This window comes from Leuresthes tenuis, unplaced genomic scaffold (genome assembly GCF_036924035.1).
Source record: "Leuresthes tenuis unplaced genomic scaffold, fLeuTen1.0.hap1 SCAF_17, whole genome shotgun sequence".
Lineage (NCBI taxonomy): Eukaryota > Metazoa > Chordata > Actinopteri > Atheriniformes > Atherinopsidae > Leuresthes > Leuresthes tenuis.
The window spans coordinates 32,757,119-32,778,486 of NW_027325371.1; the positions used below are offsets into that span (position 1 = coordinate 32,757,119).

Below are 21,368 nucleotides of genomic sequence, written 5' to 3' on the forward strand. Positions count from 1 at the left end.
AGGATGCAGCGTACATGATTTCCAAAAAGAATTTCAAATTTGAATTGATCCGAACAAAGAACGGTTTTCCATTGCAGTCCATTTCAAATAAGTTTTGGCCCATAGGAGATGGCAGTGTTTTTGGATCATGTTCACATATGGCCTTTTATGTGTATGTTAGAGCTTTAACATGTTGTTTGTGTTTGTGGATGGCACAGAGAACTGTGTTCACATACAGTGATTTCTTGAAGTTTTCCTGAGCTCATGCACTGCTTTCCAGGATAGACAATCTCGATTTTTTGGCTGTGTCTGGCTCTATGCAGATAGAGCTGCTCCACAATTTGTAGAAGCATCTTTGTTGAGCCTCTGCCCATCTTTCTGATGTGCTTGTTTTATACTCATACCATTTTCCAACTGTCTCCAACTGACACAATTAGTTCCAACATGTTCCTACAGCTCTCTCTTTTTAGTACTGTTTTTTCCCAGCAGATATATTGCTGCTATCACATTCACGATGAGCAAGTATGTCAATGAAAAAGTAAAATGCCTCACTTTCAGCATTTGATGTTTTCTATGTTCTATTGAGAATTAAATGTTGGTTTGTGATGTTTGCAAATCCTTGCATTCTATTTGTATTTCTATTTTACACAACTTCCTTTTCTGGATTTGTGGTTGTAATATTCAGATTCCACATTTAACCAACTGAACACACTGTGAAGGTAAAATAATCTAACTTAAAGTAACTTTTACAGTAACTATTTGTCACTTTTTGAAGGTACCAAAATATGGCATAGAACACGTGTGTGACTTCCACACCTGGAAGTGAGGCTGTGTGAGTATGCGGGTGAGCTCAGCTGCAGTGTCAGAGCAATGTGTGAAAGGATCCAGGTCTCTGAGGATCTCCTGCAGGAGCTCCACGTTGTTCTCCCTCACTGGCGACAGTCGTGGCTCCTTCAGGCTCTCCTCTTGCTCCTAACACACAGTGATCAACATCAGCGAGTTTCACGTATGAATCACACACATCATCAAGAATGATTTCTATTTTAAGCATGTACATATATGCATGTCAGTGTGAGTATCACACCAGAGGGCTCTCCATGATTCCTTTGAGGTAGATGAGGTCCAGGTCATTGGCAATGGTGGAGCTGGTGGTGCTGTCACTCATTGCGTCCAACACCTGGGGCACTGCAACACACAGGCAAACACATATATGTTTTTATAAAGGGTCAGTGGGAGTTTGCACAGTGTAACAGAAATGCTACCATACTTCAAGTTAATGACATTACTTTTATGAAAGTCACTTTCCATTGAAAAGCATTTTTGGACGTAAGTGGAGAGTTGTGAATAAAGACAACAGAAAAATAATGATATGGGGATATTTGCTAATATGAAAGGTTGTGTCAGGTCTCACCAGGCTCAGTCCTGGTGGAGGCCACAGGCATGGCAGAGCTTCAGTCAATCTGAGAGACAGAGAGAGTAAACAGAGCGGGGAGATGACAAACAAATCGAATGTGGCTGAAGTTTATGGTAAACAGCTGCTGAAAAGGTGACAACGAATTGGTTGCTATCCTTCACTTACTACATTCAATCAAAACCTATAAGCTTTAAGAGAAGCTATCAGCTTGGTGGTGGGAGAGTGATGCTGTAGTGTCGCGAGATTGTGTGAGACTATCGGCAGATTCAAACAAGGCGCGCCTCTAATAGAGCAAACAATATAGTAAGATTATAATTACGCCAATAATTACTGTTTAAATAAATATATTATCGGGTGAAACAAAAACAAAACACTGGAGTACAGTGAAGAAAGCCTGGAGAGCCTCACGGATTTCATCGACGAGTGTTTTGACATGATCGTCATGGGGAAAACTAACCAAACCCCATCTGCCAGCAGCAAGGCTTCAACCTCAAAAAGAAGTCGTAATGAAGAGTCACCCAGAGCGACGTCTCCAGCTGGTAATGATTCGACGGACATTTTGACATCAATAGATAAGAAACTATCCAGCTTCGACGCCCGTATGTCTCTGTTAGAGATTCTACACAGAGAGTTCCAGGCATTACGGGAGTCGTTGGAGTTCAGCAACAGGTGCAGACGCTGGCTGCAGAAAACGCAACCCTCAGAGGATCGGTGAAATCACTCACTGAAAGAATGAGCCGGATCTCTGATGAGAACAAGAGGATGAAAGAATCAATTATTGATCTCCAGGCTCGTAGTATGAGGGACAATCTGGTGTTTTCTGGAATCCCGGAGCAGGCAGACGAGGATCCTGAACTCGCAGTGAAAAACTTCATCCAAAATCAGCTGAAACTTCCAGGAGACGTAGTGAAAAACATTACTTTTCACCGAGTCCACCGCCTGGGAGGGAAGAGACCTGATGCCCGCCGACCGAGACCGATTGTGGCCAAGTTCGAGCATTTCCAACAGAAGGTCCAGGTGAGGGGCCGCGGCAGGGAGCTGAGAGGAACGGACTTCAGCGTCAACGACCAGTTTCCCAAAGAAATCCTGGAAAGACGCAGGGTTCTGTTCCCCATCCGGAGAAAGTTCATGGAAGGAGGCTCCCGAGCTGTCATCGCGGTGGATAAGTTATTAATCAACGGGCAGCTGTACCGCGACCAGGAAACCACTCCTTGGCTCTTCTAAACTCCAGGTGATCTGTATTCGTTAACTTGTATGAATCATTTCACTGTATATGACATATAAGTAAGATGAAATAATCTATCCAATTCACAGTTATCTATCAAGGCAAAATATATAGCTCACTGCCAGTCTCACCTGCACAGGATATAGGCAGTTCATATTTGTTTATTTGTTTTTGTTTTTTCTATCTCACACTTCCACTCTTTTGCACTGTTTTTCTATTCTGTCTTTCTTCCCCAACCCGCTGCGTTTCCACCTTAATAAGTAATGTTAAGAAGCACGGCGCACATAGAGTTTTGAGCAGAGCACATAATCAAGTTCCACACAGCATCGACAGCGCAAGTACATATTGTAGCAAGCTCATACTGACAACTGAAACACCAACAATGGCATGTTCATGGAAGCATATATGCACACACACGCACGGGATGCTTTTAGCAAGCATCCAGCACTCACTGCGTTAGTCTGAGCATGTCCACACTGAGGTTTATTTCATGGAATGTGCATGGAGCTGGGTCCAGGGAGAACAGATTAAAAATCTCCAATAAATTGAAGGATTTACAGGCAGACATTGTTTTATTACAGGAGATTCATTTATCAAAGACTGCAGCTGATGTTCTCACCACAGCACAGTTTCCTCATGTGTACTCAGCCGGTTACAACTCCAGACAAAGAGGTGTAGCCATTCTGATAAACAGAAGAGTAAATTTCACCGTAAACAACACAGTTATAGATCCAGAAGGTAGATTTCTAATAGTTAATTTATCTATTCAAAATATGAATTTATGCATTGCAAATATATATGGTCCAAATGTTGATGACCCCTCATTTTTTCACTCCAATTTTCACTTCACTCTCTGATCACTCAGATAACACACTCATCATAGGAGGGGACTTTAACATGGTTTCGGACTCAGAAGTAGACAGACTCAGTACTTCAGGAAGTCAGTGGAACTGGCAGTCCACGAATATTGTTAAACAGTATATGAAAGATTTTGGTCTTTGTGATGCTTGGCGCTCCCACCACCCCACTCTTAGAGAATACACCTGTGTTGATACCTGTCTGTGTGGCTGTTTTGCCCATTAACTCACCGGTACACCACTCATATTCAAGAATAGATTATTTCTTAGTTAGCAGTTCCTTGATGAGGGATATTTCAGACACCAAAATCCACCCCATCACTATCAGTGATCACGCTCCAGTTTCTATCACACTGAAGAATAACAGAGTTACACCACCAGCTAGGAATTGGAGATTTAATACATCATTACTAAAAGACCCTGATTTTATTCATTATTTCAAAAGGGAATGGTCTGTATATTTAGAAAATAATGACCTGCCAGGAATGTCAGCTTGTACTCTCTGGGAAGCCGGTAAAGCAGTTATGAGAGGCAAAATAATCTCTTTTTCATCAAATAAGAAAAAGAGGGAAAGTTCAAGGATATCAGATTTAGAACTCAGGATTAAATCATTAGAAATTGTCTACAGTACCTCCAAAGAGGAACACATACTGAATGAACTAAGAAAAGCTAAATGAAACAAAATTATTAACAAACAAACACAGTTTCTGATACAAAGACTTCGCTTGGAGAACTTTGAGCACGGCAATAAATCTGGAAGGTTCCTAGCTAACCAACTAAAGAGAAACAAAGAGAAAACAACAATCACCTCTGTTAAAGACTCAAAAGGAAATGTCACCCATGACCCCGATGTAATCAACAATGATTTTAGGGACTTCTATAAAACCTTATATTCATCACAAAATGATCCATCAGACAGTAACATAGATCAGTTTCTTAGTAATATCAAAATTACAAACCGAACAGGCAATGTCTCTGGATTCACCTCTTTCAATAGGAGAACTCCATGAAGCCCTTCAACATATGCCTAGTAACAAAGCCCCGGGACCAGATGGTTTTCCAGCAGAGTTCTACAAAGAATTTTGGACTGTTTTGGCACCTGCATTTCACAAAATGGTATTACAAGTTAAGCAGAATGGCAGATTATCCCCACACATGAACTCTGCTAACATTATCCTGCTACAGAAACCAGGAAAAGACCCCATACTTCCATCCAGCTACCGCCCAATATCTCTAATAAATGCAGACCTCAAAATAATTTGTAATGCCCTCGCCAAAAGAATGGAAAAAATAACTCCACTTATAATACATCCTGACCAGACAGGTTTCATAAAGGGTAGACACTCATCCACTAACACTCGCAGGCTAATTAATCTCATAGACTATTCTACCATCAACAACTTGGAAACCACAATCGACTCTCTAGATGCAGAAAAAGCATTTGATCGAGTGAACTGGAAATTTTTATTCGCAGAATTAAACAAATTCGGGTTTGGGTCACACTTCATCAACTGGATAAGGATATTAAATAGCTCCCCAAATGCGTGTGTCAGGACAAATGATCAAACTTCTCCAAGCTTCAGTCTGCAGAGAGGTACAAGACAGGGTTGCCCACTTTCTCCCTCACTTTTTGCTATTTTCATTGAACCTTTAGCAGCTGCTATCAGACAAGATAGAATTATTAAAGGCATCCAACCCCAAAATATTGAGCATAAAATAAGTCTTTATGCTGATGATGTATTACTTTTCCCTCAGAACTCACAGACGTCTCTCACTCACACGATCACACTCATAAATAAATTCTCAGCACTTTCTGACTACTCTGTCAATTGGTCTAAGACCACAGTTCTGCCCATTAACTGTAGGGTCCAGAATATACCTGCGATCACTTTACAGTCAGGAAATATTAGATATTTGGGCATAAACATTTCCTCCAGGCTCTCAGAGCTAACAAAGCTAAATTATGTGCAATTATTAAAGAGAGTAGAGGACGATCTCTCTCGTTGGAAGTCCTTACCTATATCACTTATGGGGAGAGTTACAACCATTAAAATGATGATACTACCAAAAGTTAACTATTTGTTCTCAATGATCCCCATACAACCATCTGTTACTTGGTTTAAGTCACTAGATTCATGCATCTCCAAATTTCTGTGGAAAAACAAACCACCACGTATTAGTTTAAAAACGCTACAGAAAACCAAGGAAAGTGGTGGATTAGATTTACCTCATTTTCAGCACTATTCCTTAGCCAATAGGTTACAGTATATATCAAAATGGTTTAAACCTAGCCCAATAGATGAACCATGGATAAATATAGAACAAGCATTGTGTGATAATCTGGAAATCTCTGACCTGCCACTTATTAGTCAAAACGTAAAAAATCACAAATGTTTCAAAAGCATTAACATCAGCACCTCTCTGACAGCCTGGTGGGAATTTCTTAAAATAACAAAGTCTTCACTTGTCCCGTGTAAGCTTACACCCATCTGGAACAATCCTGACATCCTGCAAAACAAAAAAATGCTAAACTTTACTCTGTGGAAGATCAAAGGAATCAAACATCTGGAACATATAATCCAAAATGGACATTTTATTTAATTTGATGAGCTCATATCACAACATGAGATAGGCAGCAATAAATTCCTGGAATATCAACAACTTAAGTCTATAATAACAAAGAAATATATCCTCCACCAACCAGACTTACAACTCCCGACTAGGGTAGCAGAATTTCTAAGCATCTGCACCCCAAAACTACTATCAAAAATATATAAATTATTGTCTAAGATAGATGACACAATGTCTCTTCCATCCTCAAAATGGGAGGCAGATTTATCCATCAGTTCTAGTCATAGCTTCTGGCCACAAATACATTTGAACACCTTCAGAATGACTCGAAATCCTAATTTACAGCTCATACAATACAAAATTCTTCATAGAACACACTATACAGGACAAAGGATGTTCAGGATGGGTCTGACACACTCAAACATCTGCTCACATTGCACAGATAACACACCTGATGATTATGCACACGCTTTGTGGTTCTGTGCACCTGTCCAGAAGTTCTGGCTTGAAGTCTGTGAGGACCTATCAACATGGCTAAAGTGTAGCATCCCTGCATGCCCCACACTGTGCATACTGGGTGACTTAGACAACATCAACATGGAAATTAACTCAGCACACATGGTTCTCACAGTGTTACGCTCTGGCGTGGGTGGTGGTGCTGGGCCTGGGCCCTGGTGGCTGGGCACTGCCTTGCGCCCGGGGGGGCCCTGCCTGTGCCTGGGGGGGCTGGGTTGCCCTGGACACGCCACAGTAAGGGTGGGTTGGTGCAGGTCCTGGTGCCGCCGGGGGCGGTGCTTTTCCCCTGTTGGGGGGGAGCTGGGGGGGCCTGGGTGATGGTGGGTCTCAGGCCCAGGCTGCTGCGACTGGTGTGACCGGGTGATTTTTTTGTTTGTTTTTTTGTTGTTTGTTTTATGTAGAGGTCCTCCGGGGTGGGGTGGGGTTGGGTTGAGTGGGGTGGGGCGGAGTGGGTACCTTCTTGGGGTACAGTAGCTCCCGGAATATGGTCGCTGCAGGCCCCGAGCCTGGTGGACATCAGCCCCTCCTGCCCTGTGTTGGGTCCCAGGTAGCGGGGGTGCCTATTGCAGCCAGTCCCTGGCTGCCCTCTCCGGGGGAGAGTAGCTCCTCCGGTGTATATCCCCATACCCCTCTCAATTTTGGCTCCTGTACACAGCACACACTCACACATGAAGGGTTCTGTGGGGTGTTCTGTGGGGTGTAGTGGATGGGGCCATGTAGGTGGTCCCCTTTGGTTGCACTCTGCAGTTCCCCGCCCCTGTTTTAATTACACCTTAGACATCACTACTTATCAAACACACACACACACACACATTAGGTCTTGGGGGGGAGGTTGCACTGTGGCATCTGGTGGGCGGGGCTCTTTGGGTATGTAGGCTGCCCTAAATACCCTGCAGGTTGCATTTAGAACTTCTACAAGGTTGGCTGCCCCTCAATTTTAATCGCTCACTATTAGAAAATATTGAAGAGCCAGAAGGGAGAGGGGAGGGGTCTTCTCACACCCCTGCTTCCTGGTTGCTGCTCGGGCAGGAGGGGCCAAGAGAAATTATTCTGCTGGTTCAGGATCTGTGGTGGCTGGGGGGCTGCTGGCCCCCCCTGGTGTGCCTGCTGCGCTACACCCCAGCGGAGTCGAGTGAGGGAGGACGTGTGGATGTGTGGATGTATGGGACGTGAAAGTGTGTGTGGTAATGACTGGGCCTGGGTCTGGGACTTGCTGTCATCTGGCCTGCCTGTGCTTCTCCCGATGGGGGGGCGGCGTTGCCTCTCCCTGCTGCTCGCGACTTCATCCACCTGTGGGCACGTCTTGACTCCCAGGGCACTTGGCCAGGGGCGCTGGGGCAGGCGCTGACCCACTGTGTGGCTGTCTGGGGCGCTTGGCCCTCCCGGGTATTGGGTGGGGCCTCTGCCGGGGGGTTTGGGGGCGCTCGGGCTCCTGGGGCCCGGGTCCGGTGCACGGCCCATGTCTGGGCGGCTGGGGCCTGGCGGGGTTGGTGGGCTGTTGCCCCTGGCTCCCGGAGGGCCTCTGCCCTATGCTTATGGGGGCACTGTCCGGGGGCTTCCTCTGCAGTCTTCTGGGTGGATGCGTGGTTGTCCCTGCGGTGGGCTTCCTGGGTTCTGTGCTCTGTGGGGGCTGCTGGTGGCCTGGGTCTTGTGGCCCTCTCTGCCTGCTTCTGATTGCTTGGGGGGGCTGTGGATTGTGGCCCTGTACGCTTATACACTCATAACTAAGCACGGTTATCATGTAGGTCCTGTGCCATGGGTGTTGCATGTTCTCACACACACACACACACACACATTCTTTAGTCCAGTAGCATGGTCACTAAGCAGTTGATGTATTATCATGTCGTCTCAGGTCATCTATATCCACAGCTGTGTTGTATGCGATTACCGCTTCTTGTGCTTGTTTTTGTTTGTTTGTGTGTTTGTTTTTTCTCTGCTTGTCTGCTTTCAGGTGCTCCTGGTGGCGCTAAGGCTGGATTCCCCTCAGAGGCCATGGATTGTTGTCTGTTTTGTTTTTTACAGGTGTAGCAGCTGGTTGTCTGGTTTTTGTTTCTATTTTTGTTCTGTTTCCTCTTCTTTCCTCTTCTTCTTTCCTTGTCCCCCGGTCCGGTTCAGTTCTATTACATGTCATATATTGTCAACAGAAAATGATATAGGCGGAAAAATTATATAGTTATACTATGACAGAAGAGTCCCTCCATCTTTTCCTCTTCTATGATTCAAGCAAAAGTGTTTTGACTCTTGTACTAGTCTTTCCCATAAAATTAACTGGTGAGAAATGCCTTTTTCCCATAACATTGAATGTTCCTTCCCATAATAATGAATGGTGAGAAAAGCGCCTTTTCTCATAACATTGTGTGATCAGCAAGAATAAACAATATAAATAGCTGGAGCACCATTTTGTCGGGAGACAACTCTGAGAGATCTTCCCGACAGGTTGTGCGGATTTGTGCGGACTTGTCTCTTTCTTGCAAGAAATAAATGTTTTGTGTTAATCGTATCCAGCGACTCTGAGCCTAATTTTAAGAGAATATTTCTAACAATTGTTGTCTGTTTTGTTTTTTTACAGGTGTAGCAGCTGGTTGTCTGGTTTTTGTTTCTATTTTTGTTCTGTTTCCTCTTCTTTCCTCTTCTTTCCCGGTCCGGTTCAGCTATGTTATATATTGTAAACAAAAATAAATAAATGGGCATCAAGGGGAGCTTTACATTTATAAAACTTCCCTTGGCAAAGCAAATCTGTTTGGCATAAAAGGTATTCAGACTACAATTCTGCTGCCATAATGCTGAACAGGACAAGGGGAAAAAAAAAAACCTATAAGCTTTTTTGCAGAAAGGAGATGAAACCACTGTCATGTCTGTAAAGTAAATATGAGGTTACAATCAGTGATAAAACGACCTGAAACTTTTCTGCTCCTTTCATTCATATAATAGTACATCACTAAATATAATGCATTATTATATTCATTAGAATTATTACGTACTTATTTTGTATACATTATAGTGCATCAATAAAAGTTTGATAACACACATAGTATTTATGGGGATGAAGCAGTTTTTTGACAGTTAAACTGTACATGCCTCAGCACTAAGACCTGCAGTAAGATAGGTAGAGTCAGAGTGGTATGAGATTATTCTGGTACAGAAACTGTAGCACAAACCATTACAGTTTCACATTAACATTACAATGATCCTTGAAAGTTTTTGTTCTTTTGTTGTTGTTTGCTGGTGAACAAACTGTGACTCCATGACTGAAAGTTGTGCACTAACTCCTTTAAATTCACCGTCCATTTGCATTTCTTTTCCAACAGCAAAATCCCTGTATGATCATTTTCAGTTATGTTGTTGCAGCTGAAGTAGGATGTGGATTCTGCTATCTTTGCATAATCAGGATAGTTGTCTGCTCATGTCTCAGAGCATATGCTGAAACAGCTGGTGGTATATTACCATAAATACAAGGGCCTTGTTCTCCTCTAACTTAGACAATAAGGAAAGTTTTTGCATCCACACCTCTCAGCTGTTGGATTTTGTTGCTGCATTATATTTCAGCATCTATTTTCTTTCCTGTCCAGATTGAAGTGCTCACTCTGTGGCAAGGATCAGAACACAGCTTCAGTCAGCACCCCTCAGTCTTTACTGGTGCATAAAAAATGATCTGATAAGGACTTTATAATAATGATGATGATTTGAAAAGTGTTGGTACTTGAAAGCACATGTCTAAAACTACCATCCTAAATGGCTGCCTGTACGGCCACTCTGTGCTTGTGTTGGTGAATTACCCTGACACACTCCTTCTTTTCCACACCATAATACAGCCCAACAGACACACGCAGCAGGCAGTGATGTCAGCAAAAGAGGGTGGAGCTTCTGTGGAAATTCTGTAATCAAACGTCCATAGTGAAAGGGGAAGAAAGAGGCTGAGGCCGACGAAAAAGTAAAGACTGATGAGAGAGAGCCAGACAAGCACTAAGGAGGGGTTTGTAGATGGAACTGATCTATGCATCGCCATGGCAACAAAAACAATAAAATTGCAATTTGGAGAAGAGGAAGAGTAAAGAGACACATATCCATCTTTTTCTATGCTTGTTGCTATGACATGCTGCTGTAAAAGCTCATGGCTGCCATGGAAACATGTCCTCCTTCATTTTTACACACACACGCCCACAGTCACAGACACACACACATCACTGCTTATTGCTAGAGTAGGCATTACACAACACCTCAGGCAAAAGGAGAATAGGCTGGAAGAGAAAATGATGTAAAAATAAATGTAAAGAATAAAAAACACCCTGACATAATCATAATATCTGAAACATGGGGTTTGTAATTATCCATTACGTTACGTGAACAGTGGATTTGATTTGTTAAATAAGTGGGTCCTTTGGTAGAGATTTGTATTAGATAAAACATGTAAGTTGAGTTTTACAAATGTAAAGCAGGTTGCATGAATAAAACTTCTCATCTTTAGCAATAAACAAAACAGAGATCAACTGAGATTGTTTGGGATGAGTCAGAGTGAAGAAATAGCAGTGCTCCTCATAAATGGGGACCCTGATGACATGTTAAATGGGATGGCTTCCAGTGTTGGTTGAGACAAGCTGTGATCATATCAAAATGAGGCTACTACTACTATTCTATCTAAAATGAAACACTAATTCTGCTTTGATGGATTTGAACTTTTGACTTATACTATGTACAATTGTATGGTTACATCAAATTATAAGATGCATGTGCTTCTTACAAAGTTTAGAATATTTATCTACAGTTACGTAAAAAAGTACAACCTTTCAATTCTATTGTTTAATGCATCAGATAACAATCGAACATAATTTGGTCAATACCAGATCTTAACATTTGGTAAATATGATCTCAAATGAACAACACATGACTTATTAGATCATGCCAATATTTATCTAACAAAGCTGAGATAAAATGCAGAAGCAGTGTGGGAAAGGGTAAGAATACTCACACTGCTTCCTAAGACTTAAGAGGGTAGATAGCAGCCAGGTGCTGCTGATCAAATGCATCTCCCTAAAAACAAATATTTTGTCAGTTTGATGGTCTGGTGCATTCAGGTGTGTTACCACAATACCAAGGAAGAAAGACATCAGCAATCATCTTAGAGAAGCAATTGTTGCTGGCCATCAATCAGGGAAGTGTTATGAGGCCATTTCCAAACTATTTGGAGTCTACGGAGAGAAAGACTATTCACAAGTGGAGAACATTCAAGACAGCTGTCAATCTTCCCAGGAGTGGACGTCCCAGCAGGTTCACCCCAAGATCAGACTGTGCAATGTTCAGAGAAATGATAAAATACTCAAGAGCTACATCTCAGGCTCTACAGGCCTTAGTTAGCATGTTAAATGTTCAAATTCATGACTGTACAATTAAAAAGAAAACAAGAGAGCAAAAGTGCATGAACAAATATTGGTAGTTTGGAATTCTGCAGGAGAAAGTGGCTTCTCCCTAAAAAGAACATGGCAGCACAGCTTTAGTTTACAAAGCTGCATCTGAATAAACCACGAGACTTCTGGAACAATGTCCTTTGGACAGACCAGACCAAAGTGGAGAGGTTTGGTTTTAATGTACACAAGCATGTTTGGAGAAAACCAAACACAGCATATCAGCACAAACACCTCATACCAGCTGTCAAGCACGGTGGTGGAGGGCTGATGATTTTGACCTGCAAGTATGATGTCGACCATGACCACCACTGTATACAAAAGTATTCTTATGCACCAGAATGATGATCTCAAGCACAGCAACAACTCTAATGAATGACTGAAAAAGAATCAACGTGTTGCAATGGTCCAAAATCCAGACCTCAACCTGGTCAAAATGCTATGGTGGCTCCTTCAGAAAGCCATGCATAAACAAATGGTCACAAATCTCAATAAACTAAAGCGTCAGTCTAAAGAAGAGTGGGTCGAAAGTCCTAAACATACAGTGGCCCTTAAAGTCAAAACACAATAACATTTCAGAAAATTAAACAATATTTCAGAAAACACAAAAACATTTCAGAAAACACAAAAACATTTCAGAAAACACAAAAACATTTCAGAAAAAGCAACATTTCAGAAAACGCAACAACATTTCAGAAAACACGACGGCATTTCAGAAAACAACAACTTTTCAGATTACGGAAAGGGTAGGAACCATGAGGACAACACTTCTTGTTTGTGATTGGATGAACCCAAGTCTGGCGACATGTCATTTCCTGTGTCAGGTTTCTGTGCAATGTCATCGCAGATATGCGCGTGCAGCCAGGGGGCAGAAAGGGCGACATTTCTCATTGTTTACAAGCGGAATCAAGCAGCAAAAGAAAATGACAAGGAGTTGTTGAGCTGTTTACTACATAAACCGGCAAAAGGATGGATGGAAATTGTGTAATATCCCAAGGGGATCTCATCCGTTTGCCAAAAGAGCAAAAGATAATGGCTCCAGGCCATTAAAAGGGCAGACCAAAGGTCCCAAAGGCGGCGAGAATCTGTGCAGTGCCCACTTCGTGTCAGGTATGTTTGTGTTTGCCAACATGAGCTGGATAATGAGTAAGTTACGACTGCATGTGAATTGGTCAATTGGTCATAGCCTAACTTGTTGGCCAAATTTGTCTTTCTTCTACTTAACGTTTGTAAAGTTTAACTCTGTTGTAACGTTAAGTTTACCTTCTGTTGTTAAAGGGGAGGTCGGGTATTTTTAAACCTAGACGTTATTTCTGGCATGAAATACGTTTATCTACTCACAGTGGCGAAAGTCGGCGTCCTTCGGAAGATATTTAGATCACTTGAGATCCGCGTATATCCATACAACAGGAGAGAGCAGGGCATAGACAATACAGCCTCTAAATATCTAAATAAGGCATTATCTGTCTTTTTTTCACCAATACTTTAAGACGAATGAATGAACGAATGCGTACTATTGCTCTGTTAACACATAGCTACTGTTATGTGGCTACTTGCAGCTATAGGAGAGCTAACGGAGGGATTTCTACACACACCTCTACTGGGACATCTTCATCAACACGCATGGCTGCAGCACTGCTTTTGCACTGTTTTTGGAGTTGGCTTTTAATCTCATTGTACATGTGTATAGTGACAATAAAGGCATTCTACCTTCTATCTTAGTGGAACAGTGGCGACTCACGATAACTGTGTTTAGAGTCAAACTTTCCATGATTGTGTCAGGATTTTGAGGGCTAATGAAGGCAATGATCACTTATTACTTGCTCTCTCTGGCTCTCTCTCACTTAATCAATTTGTCTGTATAACCTGACTGTAAAATCAATAACAGTATATGGATGAATACATTTTATCAGACAGGATCTTTGAGAGTACAAAAAGGTTGAGAACCACAACACAGCTATTTTATTTATGATAATGGCCATTTTAGGACCAAAGTTACCATTTAGGAAAAACTGATTTTATTAAGTATTAACATGCACTGTCCTAGCAATATATTGAAGGGAACATAATGGAATCAAAATTAAATTTACATCTGTAACTAAAGTGTTTTCAACAATGACAAGTGTAAATTCTTGTTTTTCAGCCCCTCTATCAGACTTCACTGGCTGACGGCTTTGCTTTGCGGTAAGACGTATTGTCACTTCATCACTTCTTGTTGCTTTGTGTGTGCACTGTGACAGTTCTTGCTCCTCTTGAACTACTAATAATCACCTTATTTCTCCCTATAATTTACACATCTTGCATAGTTAACTCTATCCCATACTTGTTATATTCTAACGCTCACTCTTACAGATCTGTAGTTTTTATTTTTCACTTTTTAGCTGTGTTTCTGGTTCTCTAGCTTAGCATGGCTACCAGTTCTCCTGCTTTCACCTGCTCCGTGTGTCAGATGTTTAGTTACTCCTCTACCTCCTTTAGTGGTAATGGTACATGTAACAAATGTAGTCTTTTTGTAGTTTTGGAGGCAAGGTTATCTGAATTGGAAGCTCGGCTCTGCACTGTTGAAAACCACCCGATAGTGAGCCAGGCCCCTTTAGTCAGTGCGGAGCCACCTAGCGTAGCTAGCTCTGTTAGTCGTCCCCGAGCAGATCCCGAGCAGCCGGGACCCTAGAGTGGCTGGGTGACTGTCAGGAAGAGGAGTCATAGTCCTAAAGTCAAGTCGGACTCCGTAGTTTTCTCTGGACCCCTGCCAAATCTGACCAGTGATGACATGTTTAGCCGCATGTCCTCATTCAATCGCTGGTTGTCTGGATGGTGTCCAGCAAACAACGTGGGCTACATAGATAATTGGCAATCTTTCTGGAGAAAACCTGGTCTGATGAGGAGAGACGGCATCCATCCCACTTTGGAAGGAGCGGCTCTCATTTCTAGAAGTATGGACGAATTTATTAGTCATCCAAAAACATGACAACCCAGGGTTGAGACCAGGATGCAGAGTTGTAGTCTTACACACTTCTCTGCGGCTTCCCACCTGATGCTGCCCCCCCCCCCCCCCCCCCCTCCCCTCAATCAAAAAACACAAAAGGAGCAAATCCTCTTGTGCAGAAAAAAATCTTAACTGAACAAAAACATCAAAGTATCAAATGTGGTTTGCTGAATATTAGATCTCTCCCTTCGAAGTCTCTGTTAGTGAATGATTTGATCTGTGATCATCATATTGATATATTTTGTCTTACAGAAACCTGGCTGCAGCAGGAGGATCATGTTAGCATTAATGAATCAACTCCCTCTGACTATTTAAATGTTCACGTTCCTCCAACCACAGGCAGAGGAGGAGGAGTGGCAGCTATCTTCAGATCAGGGTTACTAATCAGTCCTAAACCCAAGATTAGTTTTAGCTCTTTTGAATCTCTGATTCTCAGTTTTTCCCACCCAAAGTGGAAATCACAAAAACCTCTTGTGTTTGTTGTTGTGTATCGTCCACCTGGCCCTTATTCTGAGTTTCTGTCTGAATTCTCAGAGTTTTTATCCCAGTTAGTGCTGAGTACAGATAAAGTCATTGTAGTGGGTGACTATAATATTCATGTAGATGTTGAAAATGACAGCCTAAATATTAACTTTAATTCTATATTAGACTCGATTGGATTTTCTCAAAGTGTTGACAGACCTACTCACTGCCTTAATCATACCCTTGACCTTGTGCTGACTTATGGCATTGAGAGTGAACAGTTAACAGTGTTCCCTCATAACCCTGTCTTGTCTGCCCATTTTTTAATAACTTTTGAATTTACATTACTTGACTACACGGTTTCAGAGAAGAATTTTACATATAGAAGGTGTCTGTTAGAGAATGGTGTAACCAGATTTAAAGAGTTGATTTCATCATCCTTTTCTTCACTGCCATGTGCAGATATGACAGAGGACGGCTACCTAAATTTTACTCCAGTAGAACGAGACTCTCTTGTTGACAGCACTACAGCTTCAATGCGTACAACACTGGACAATGTTGCCCCTCTGAAAAGGAAGGTAATCAGTCAGAAGAGGTTGGCTCCTTGGTATAATTCACAGCTGCGTGCGTTAAAGCAGACTGCAAGAAAGCTGGAGAGACAGTGGCGTTCCTCTAATTTAGAAGAGTCTCAATTAGTCTGGAAAGATAGTTTAATAACGTATAAGAAAGCACTTCGTAAAGCTAGAACTGCTTATTATTCATTATTGATAGAAGAGAATAAGAATAATCCCAGGTTTCTTTTCAGCACTGTTGCCAGGCTGACAAAGAGTCCGAGCTCTGTTGAGCCATGTATTCCTTTAACTCTCAGCAGTGATGATTTCATGAGATTCTTCATCAATAAAATTGTTTCTATCAGAGAGAAGATTAATGGAATCCTTCCCATTATTATTACTGATGTATCATCAAGTAGAGCAGCTTTAGAAGTATCTTTCGAACCTGATTTGTATCTAGACAGCTTCTGCCCAGTTGATGTTTCTGAGCTAACAGCAGCAATAGTCTCTTCTAAACCATCAACTTGTATGTTAGACCCAATCCCAACCAGACTGGTCAAGGAGGTTTTCCCCTTAATTGACACTTCCATATTGGATTTGATCAATCGGTCTTTGTTGACAGGATAAGTACCTCAGACTTTTAAGGTTGCTGTAATTAAACCTTTACTTAAAAAACCTACTCTTGATTCAGAAGTGTTGGCTAACTATCGACCTATATCCAATCTCCCTTTTTTGTCTAAAGTTCTTGAAAAAATAGTTGCAGTTCAACTTTGTGATCATTTACATAGAAATAATCTGTTTGAAGAGTTTCAGTCAGGATTCAGAGTGCATCATAGCACAGAAACAGCACTGGTGAAAGTTACCAATGATCTTCTCTTAGCCTCTGATAGCGGACTTGTTTCTGTGCTTGTCCTGTTGGATCTCAGTGCTGCATTTGATACGATCGATCACAGCATTCTGTTACAGAGACTTGAACATGTTATTGGGATTAAAGGAACTGCATTAGGCTGGTTTAAGTCATATTTATCTGATAGATTCCAGTTTGTTCTTGTAAATGAAGAATCTTCCTCAGACGTTGGAGTAAGTCATGGAGTTCCTCAGGGTTCTGTGCTTGGACCGATTCTTTTTACTTTATACATGCTTCCATTAGGTAACATTATCAGACAGCATGGCATAAATTTCCATTGTTATGCTGATGATACTCAGCTGTACTTATCTATGAAACCAGATGAAACCAATAGGTTGGTCAGACTACAAGCCTGTCTTAAAGACATAAAGACCTGGATGACTCAGAACTGTCTGCTTTTAAATTCAGACAAAACTGAAGTTGTTCTCTTTGGACCTGAGCGCTTCAGGGAGAAATTGTCTAGTTATATAGTTACTCTAGATGGTATTTCCTTGGCTTCTAGTTCTACAGTGAGGAACCTTGGAGTTATTTTTGACCAGAATTTATAATTTGACGCACATATAAAACTGGTTTCTAGGACTGCCCTCTTTCACCTTCGTAATATTGCTAAAATCAGGAACATCCTGTCTCAGGGTGATGCAGAGAAACTAGTTCATGCATTTGTTACTTCAAGATTGGACTACTATAATTCCTTATTATTGGGCTGTCCCACATATTCTCTGAAAAGCCTCCAGCTGATCCAAAATGCTGCAGCCAGAGTTCTGATGAGAACTAACAGGAGAGATCATGTTTCTCCAGTTTTAGCTTCTCTTCATTGTCACACCTTTCCTCACTTTGCTCTCTTTTTCCCCCTGTTTAATTTCTCAATTGATTTTATGTACATGTGACATTATTGTGGTTATTAACTTGTGTTTCCCTGTTCCAACAGATATCCTTTGAATGGCGTTATGGTGTTTTTCCCCCCTCTTTTCTGTCTTCTCAAACCCCAGCTGGTCGAGGCAGATGGCCACCCTTCCTGGTTCTGGTTCTGCCAGAGGTTTCTTCCTGTTAAAGGGAGTCGTTCCTTTCCACACTCACCACAGGCACGCTCAGGACTGGAGATTGGACTGAAGACAAGTTTCAGTGCAATCTGTTGGTTTCCTTAGCTAGGATATTAATGTTTGAATTGGCTCTATATGAATTAATTGGATTATGATTACAATGAATTGAATTCCAATTGGCTTGAATTGGACTATATTACTTAAGTGCATTGAGATGACAATTGTTGTAATCTGGCGCTATATAAATAAAATTGAATTGAATTGAATGGAATTAAATAATTAATACTATATGAACTCATCTAACATTTTCACCTGGAAATGATTTTCTTTTCTTGCTCGTAAATTCTGAGTATTACCATTGTCTGCAGTCAAACCACACTTCTTTCTGGGGATGAACAATATATCAGTGCTGTTTGTGATTTTATGTAAATGTACATTAAGAAAAAAATACATCAACATTTGAAGAGTCAGATGTGTTGTTTTAACATTAATGAAGTCAGTTAGATTTTGTCAGGTGTTCCTATTATTCTTTGCTTATAACATCAGTTTTTCCTCACATGCTGTTGTCTAGCATCCAGTATTCATCGTCATTGGATGTATCTATTTGCATCCACAATTCCATTTTTTTGAGCAAATGGTAAATGGACTGTACTTGTCTAGTGCTTTTCTAGTCTAACTGACCACTCAAAGCGCTTCTAACACTACATCTGGTAGTCTGGTATCTGGTAATGTTCACACATGCATAATGAAAGTGTTGGCAGCAGTCTGTGCACTACATCATCTTGTCAGCTTGGCTTTTTGCAGTACAGACATTTGATCTCTTCAGCCAGGTCAGGGTCTTTACAGCTGAAGATTTTTGGGAGGAGGTGGTCCATGAAGAATAATTCAGCTTTGGGAAGAGTTTCTTGAAGAAAGGGTTCATTTCCACGTAGCTGGCAAATGATGCTGCTTGCCTTCGTCCACACCATGAAATCACATAGGTCCATTTGACAAACATACATTTGAATCGGTGAGTAATATGAGTGGGTGGGTGCCACAAATAATTGTGACCCATGGAATGGTACATGTGTCTGACGAACCTACGAGTCCTATGTTTCTGTTTTAAGGTCAGCCACATTGTTCTGTACCCAAACAGCTGTCCAGGTCTGATACAATGGCCCGTCAGTTGGTGATAAGTAGCCACCCTGTCTCCTCAGTCCTAAATCTTTCAGTCGTGACTTCAGAGTCCCACGGGACATTTTAATGTCATGATGGGTCGAGAGCATATTGCGAATAACATCATATGTATGTCCTTTGTTAAAATACTCTCTTATCAGTTCAAGTTCCTTTTCCATCCTTTCAAACTGGGTTTGAGAGTGAGAGTAACAGGAAATGACATGCCGCCAGACTTGGGTTCGTCCAATAACAAACAAGAAGTGTTGTCCCCATGGTCCCTACCCTTTCCGTAATATGAAATGTTGCGTGTTTTCTGAAATATCATCGTGTTTGTGTTTTCTGAAATATTTTGGTGTTTTCTGAAATGTTGTTTTCTGAAATATTTTTGTGTTTTCTGAAATGTTTTTGTGTTTTCTGAAATGTCGTTGTTTTCTGAAATGTTTTTGTGTTTTCTGAAATGTTTTTGTGTTTTCTGAAATGTTTTTGTGTTTTCTGAAATGTCGTTGTTTTCTGAAATGTTTTTGTGTTTTCTGAAATGTCGTTGTTTTCTGAAATGTTTTTGTGTTTTCTGAAATGTTGTTTTCTGAAATATTTTCGTGTTTTCTGAAATGTCGTTGTTTTCTGAAATGTTTTTGTGTTTTCTGAAATGTTTTTGTGTTTTCTGAAATGTTGTTTTCTGAAATATTTTCTGAAATGTCGTTGTGTTTTCTGAAATATTTTTGTGTTTTCTGAAATGTCGTTGTTTTCTGAAATATTTTCGTGTTTTCTGAAATGTTGTTGTGTTTTCTGAAATGTTGTTGTGTTTTCTGAAATGTCGTCGTGTTTTCTGAAATGTTTTTGTGTTTTGACCCTCAGGGTCACCATATAAACAACATGTTACCAGACTAATATTGTTGTTTGGAAAACAATTAACTTCAAGTTATTGCAGCTGAGGGTAGTTAGACTTTGATTCACTGTCTCTGCATTTTGAGTTACACTAGGTAATGAAACAGCATAATATGAGTTACTGGTTATTTGAGGATATATTTACCTAATTCAAAGTCCTGTGAACAACCAGACATTTTTTGTTATGTCCTAACACATAAAACCCTTGACTATGAAAAGGCAGTACTTTTTTATATGTTACAAATAAAAGGTACAGGTTAAACGGCACTACAGTGTGACCATAGGTGTACTACTAATGTTGGTTAGTCTTGTCAAGCTGATCACACACGCATAATTGACCGATCTAAACATACAATGAAACATATCTGCAACACTTCTCCTCTCTTTACTGTCTCACCCTGCATCTCTCCTTGATTGCACTTTTTCTCCTCATGTTCTCCTCAACTCCCTGCACTGCCCCTTTGTCTACCTCAACTCTCCTTCTCTTGCAGGCTCCCCCATGACACCCCTCCTTATTCTCTTTCCCCCAACAGCCTCCCTTCTATTACTATGTTATTTATGCATACAAGCCACCCCAACCCAGCTTCACTGCCCCTCCTCCCTTCATCTCCCACCGCCATCCATCTGCTGAGCTGCATAAATAAAGAAACAAATGTTATAATGTGCACAAACTTACAGAGATTTATGAATTAAGTGGGAAGATTGAAGGAACAATGCAATTCTTTTGCTCTTTTTTCGGTTCTCTTAACACATTCAAAGGAAGGGTTCTCAGTCTCTACAGCATGTAATAATACAACACCTTTGTGATGTGGGAAGAAGATACATATTAATTTCGCTAATAAGATCCTTTGTGTATGACTGCACAGTCACGGTTATACTGACGTCGGCATTAATTATGAACGTGTATGTGTGTTTCATGTATTCTACTTTATTAAAGATTGTTAAATGGTAACTTTAGTTAATTATCAACATAAGTGCGCACAATGGGGGAGCAGCACCCGCAGAGAGGTCTTCTAATTCGTCTCAAGGGTCACATATAACAAAGCACGACACACACTCGCATACACACGCGTCTACACAACAGTCTATACTGTAAAGAACACAAAACAGCATGTTTTGTTTGCTTAACTACAGCCTTATTACAGCGCTCGCAGATATTACAGCTCTCACGCACGCACCTTTGTCAACCCAGCTCAACTGTAGCTGCTTTCTTACAATAAACGAGCGAGGAGCGAGATAAACGGTAGTGCTATCCCCATTCACTGTACAAAATGTCGCCAGCTACTAAAACTGCCACGTCTGCGTTCCATCGAAGGCAATTCACCTACCTTAAAACACAATAAGACAAGCTTCCCGCTGTCTGTGATGTCTCGTGCGCGTCTTGTTGTCGTCTCGCTTGTTGGAAATGTTAACGACGGCAG

At 41.3% G+C, this 21,368-nt stretch overlaps 2 protein-coding genes across 2 annotated transcripts in view; both read right to left on the bottom strand.

Annotated features, from left to right (window-relative positions):
• Positions 1–21,359, bottom strand: part of mpp2a (MAGUK p55 scaffold protein 2a) — a 28,320-nt gene extending 6,961 nt beyond the window's left edge. The window contains exons 1-4 of the mRNA XM_072369143.1: positions 21,276–21,359; positions 1,391–1,439; positions 1,064–1,164; positions 796–951 (exon numbers count right to left, since the gene is read on the bottom strand). Of these exons, the coding sequence (XP_072225244.1) occupies positions 796–951; positions 1,064–1,164; positions 1,391–1,421 (288 nt within the window). The 5' untranslated portion in view covers positions 1,422–1,439; positions 21,276–21,359. The remainder of the gene's footprint in view (positions 1–795; positions 952–1,063; positions 1,165–1,390; positions 1,440–21,275) is intronic.
• LOC140272867 (SWI/SNF-related matrix-associated actin-dependent regulator of chromatin subfamily E member 1-like) overlaps positions 1–21,368 on the bottom strand; it is a 221,943-nt gene that overhangs the window by 52,846 nt on the left and 147,729 nt on the right. The gene's annotated exons all lie outside the window — the stretch shown is intronic.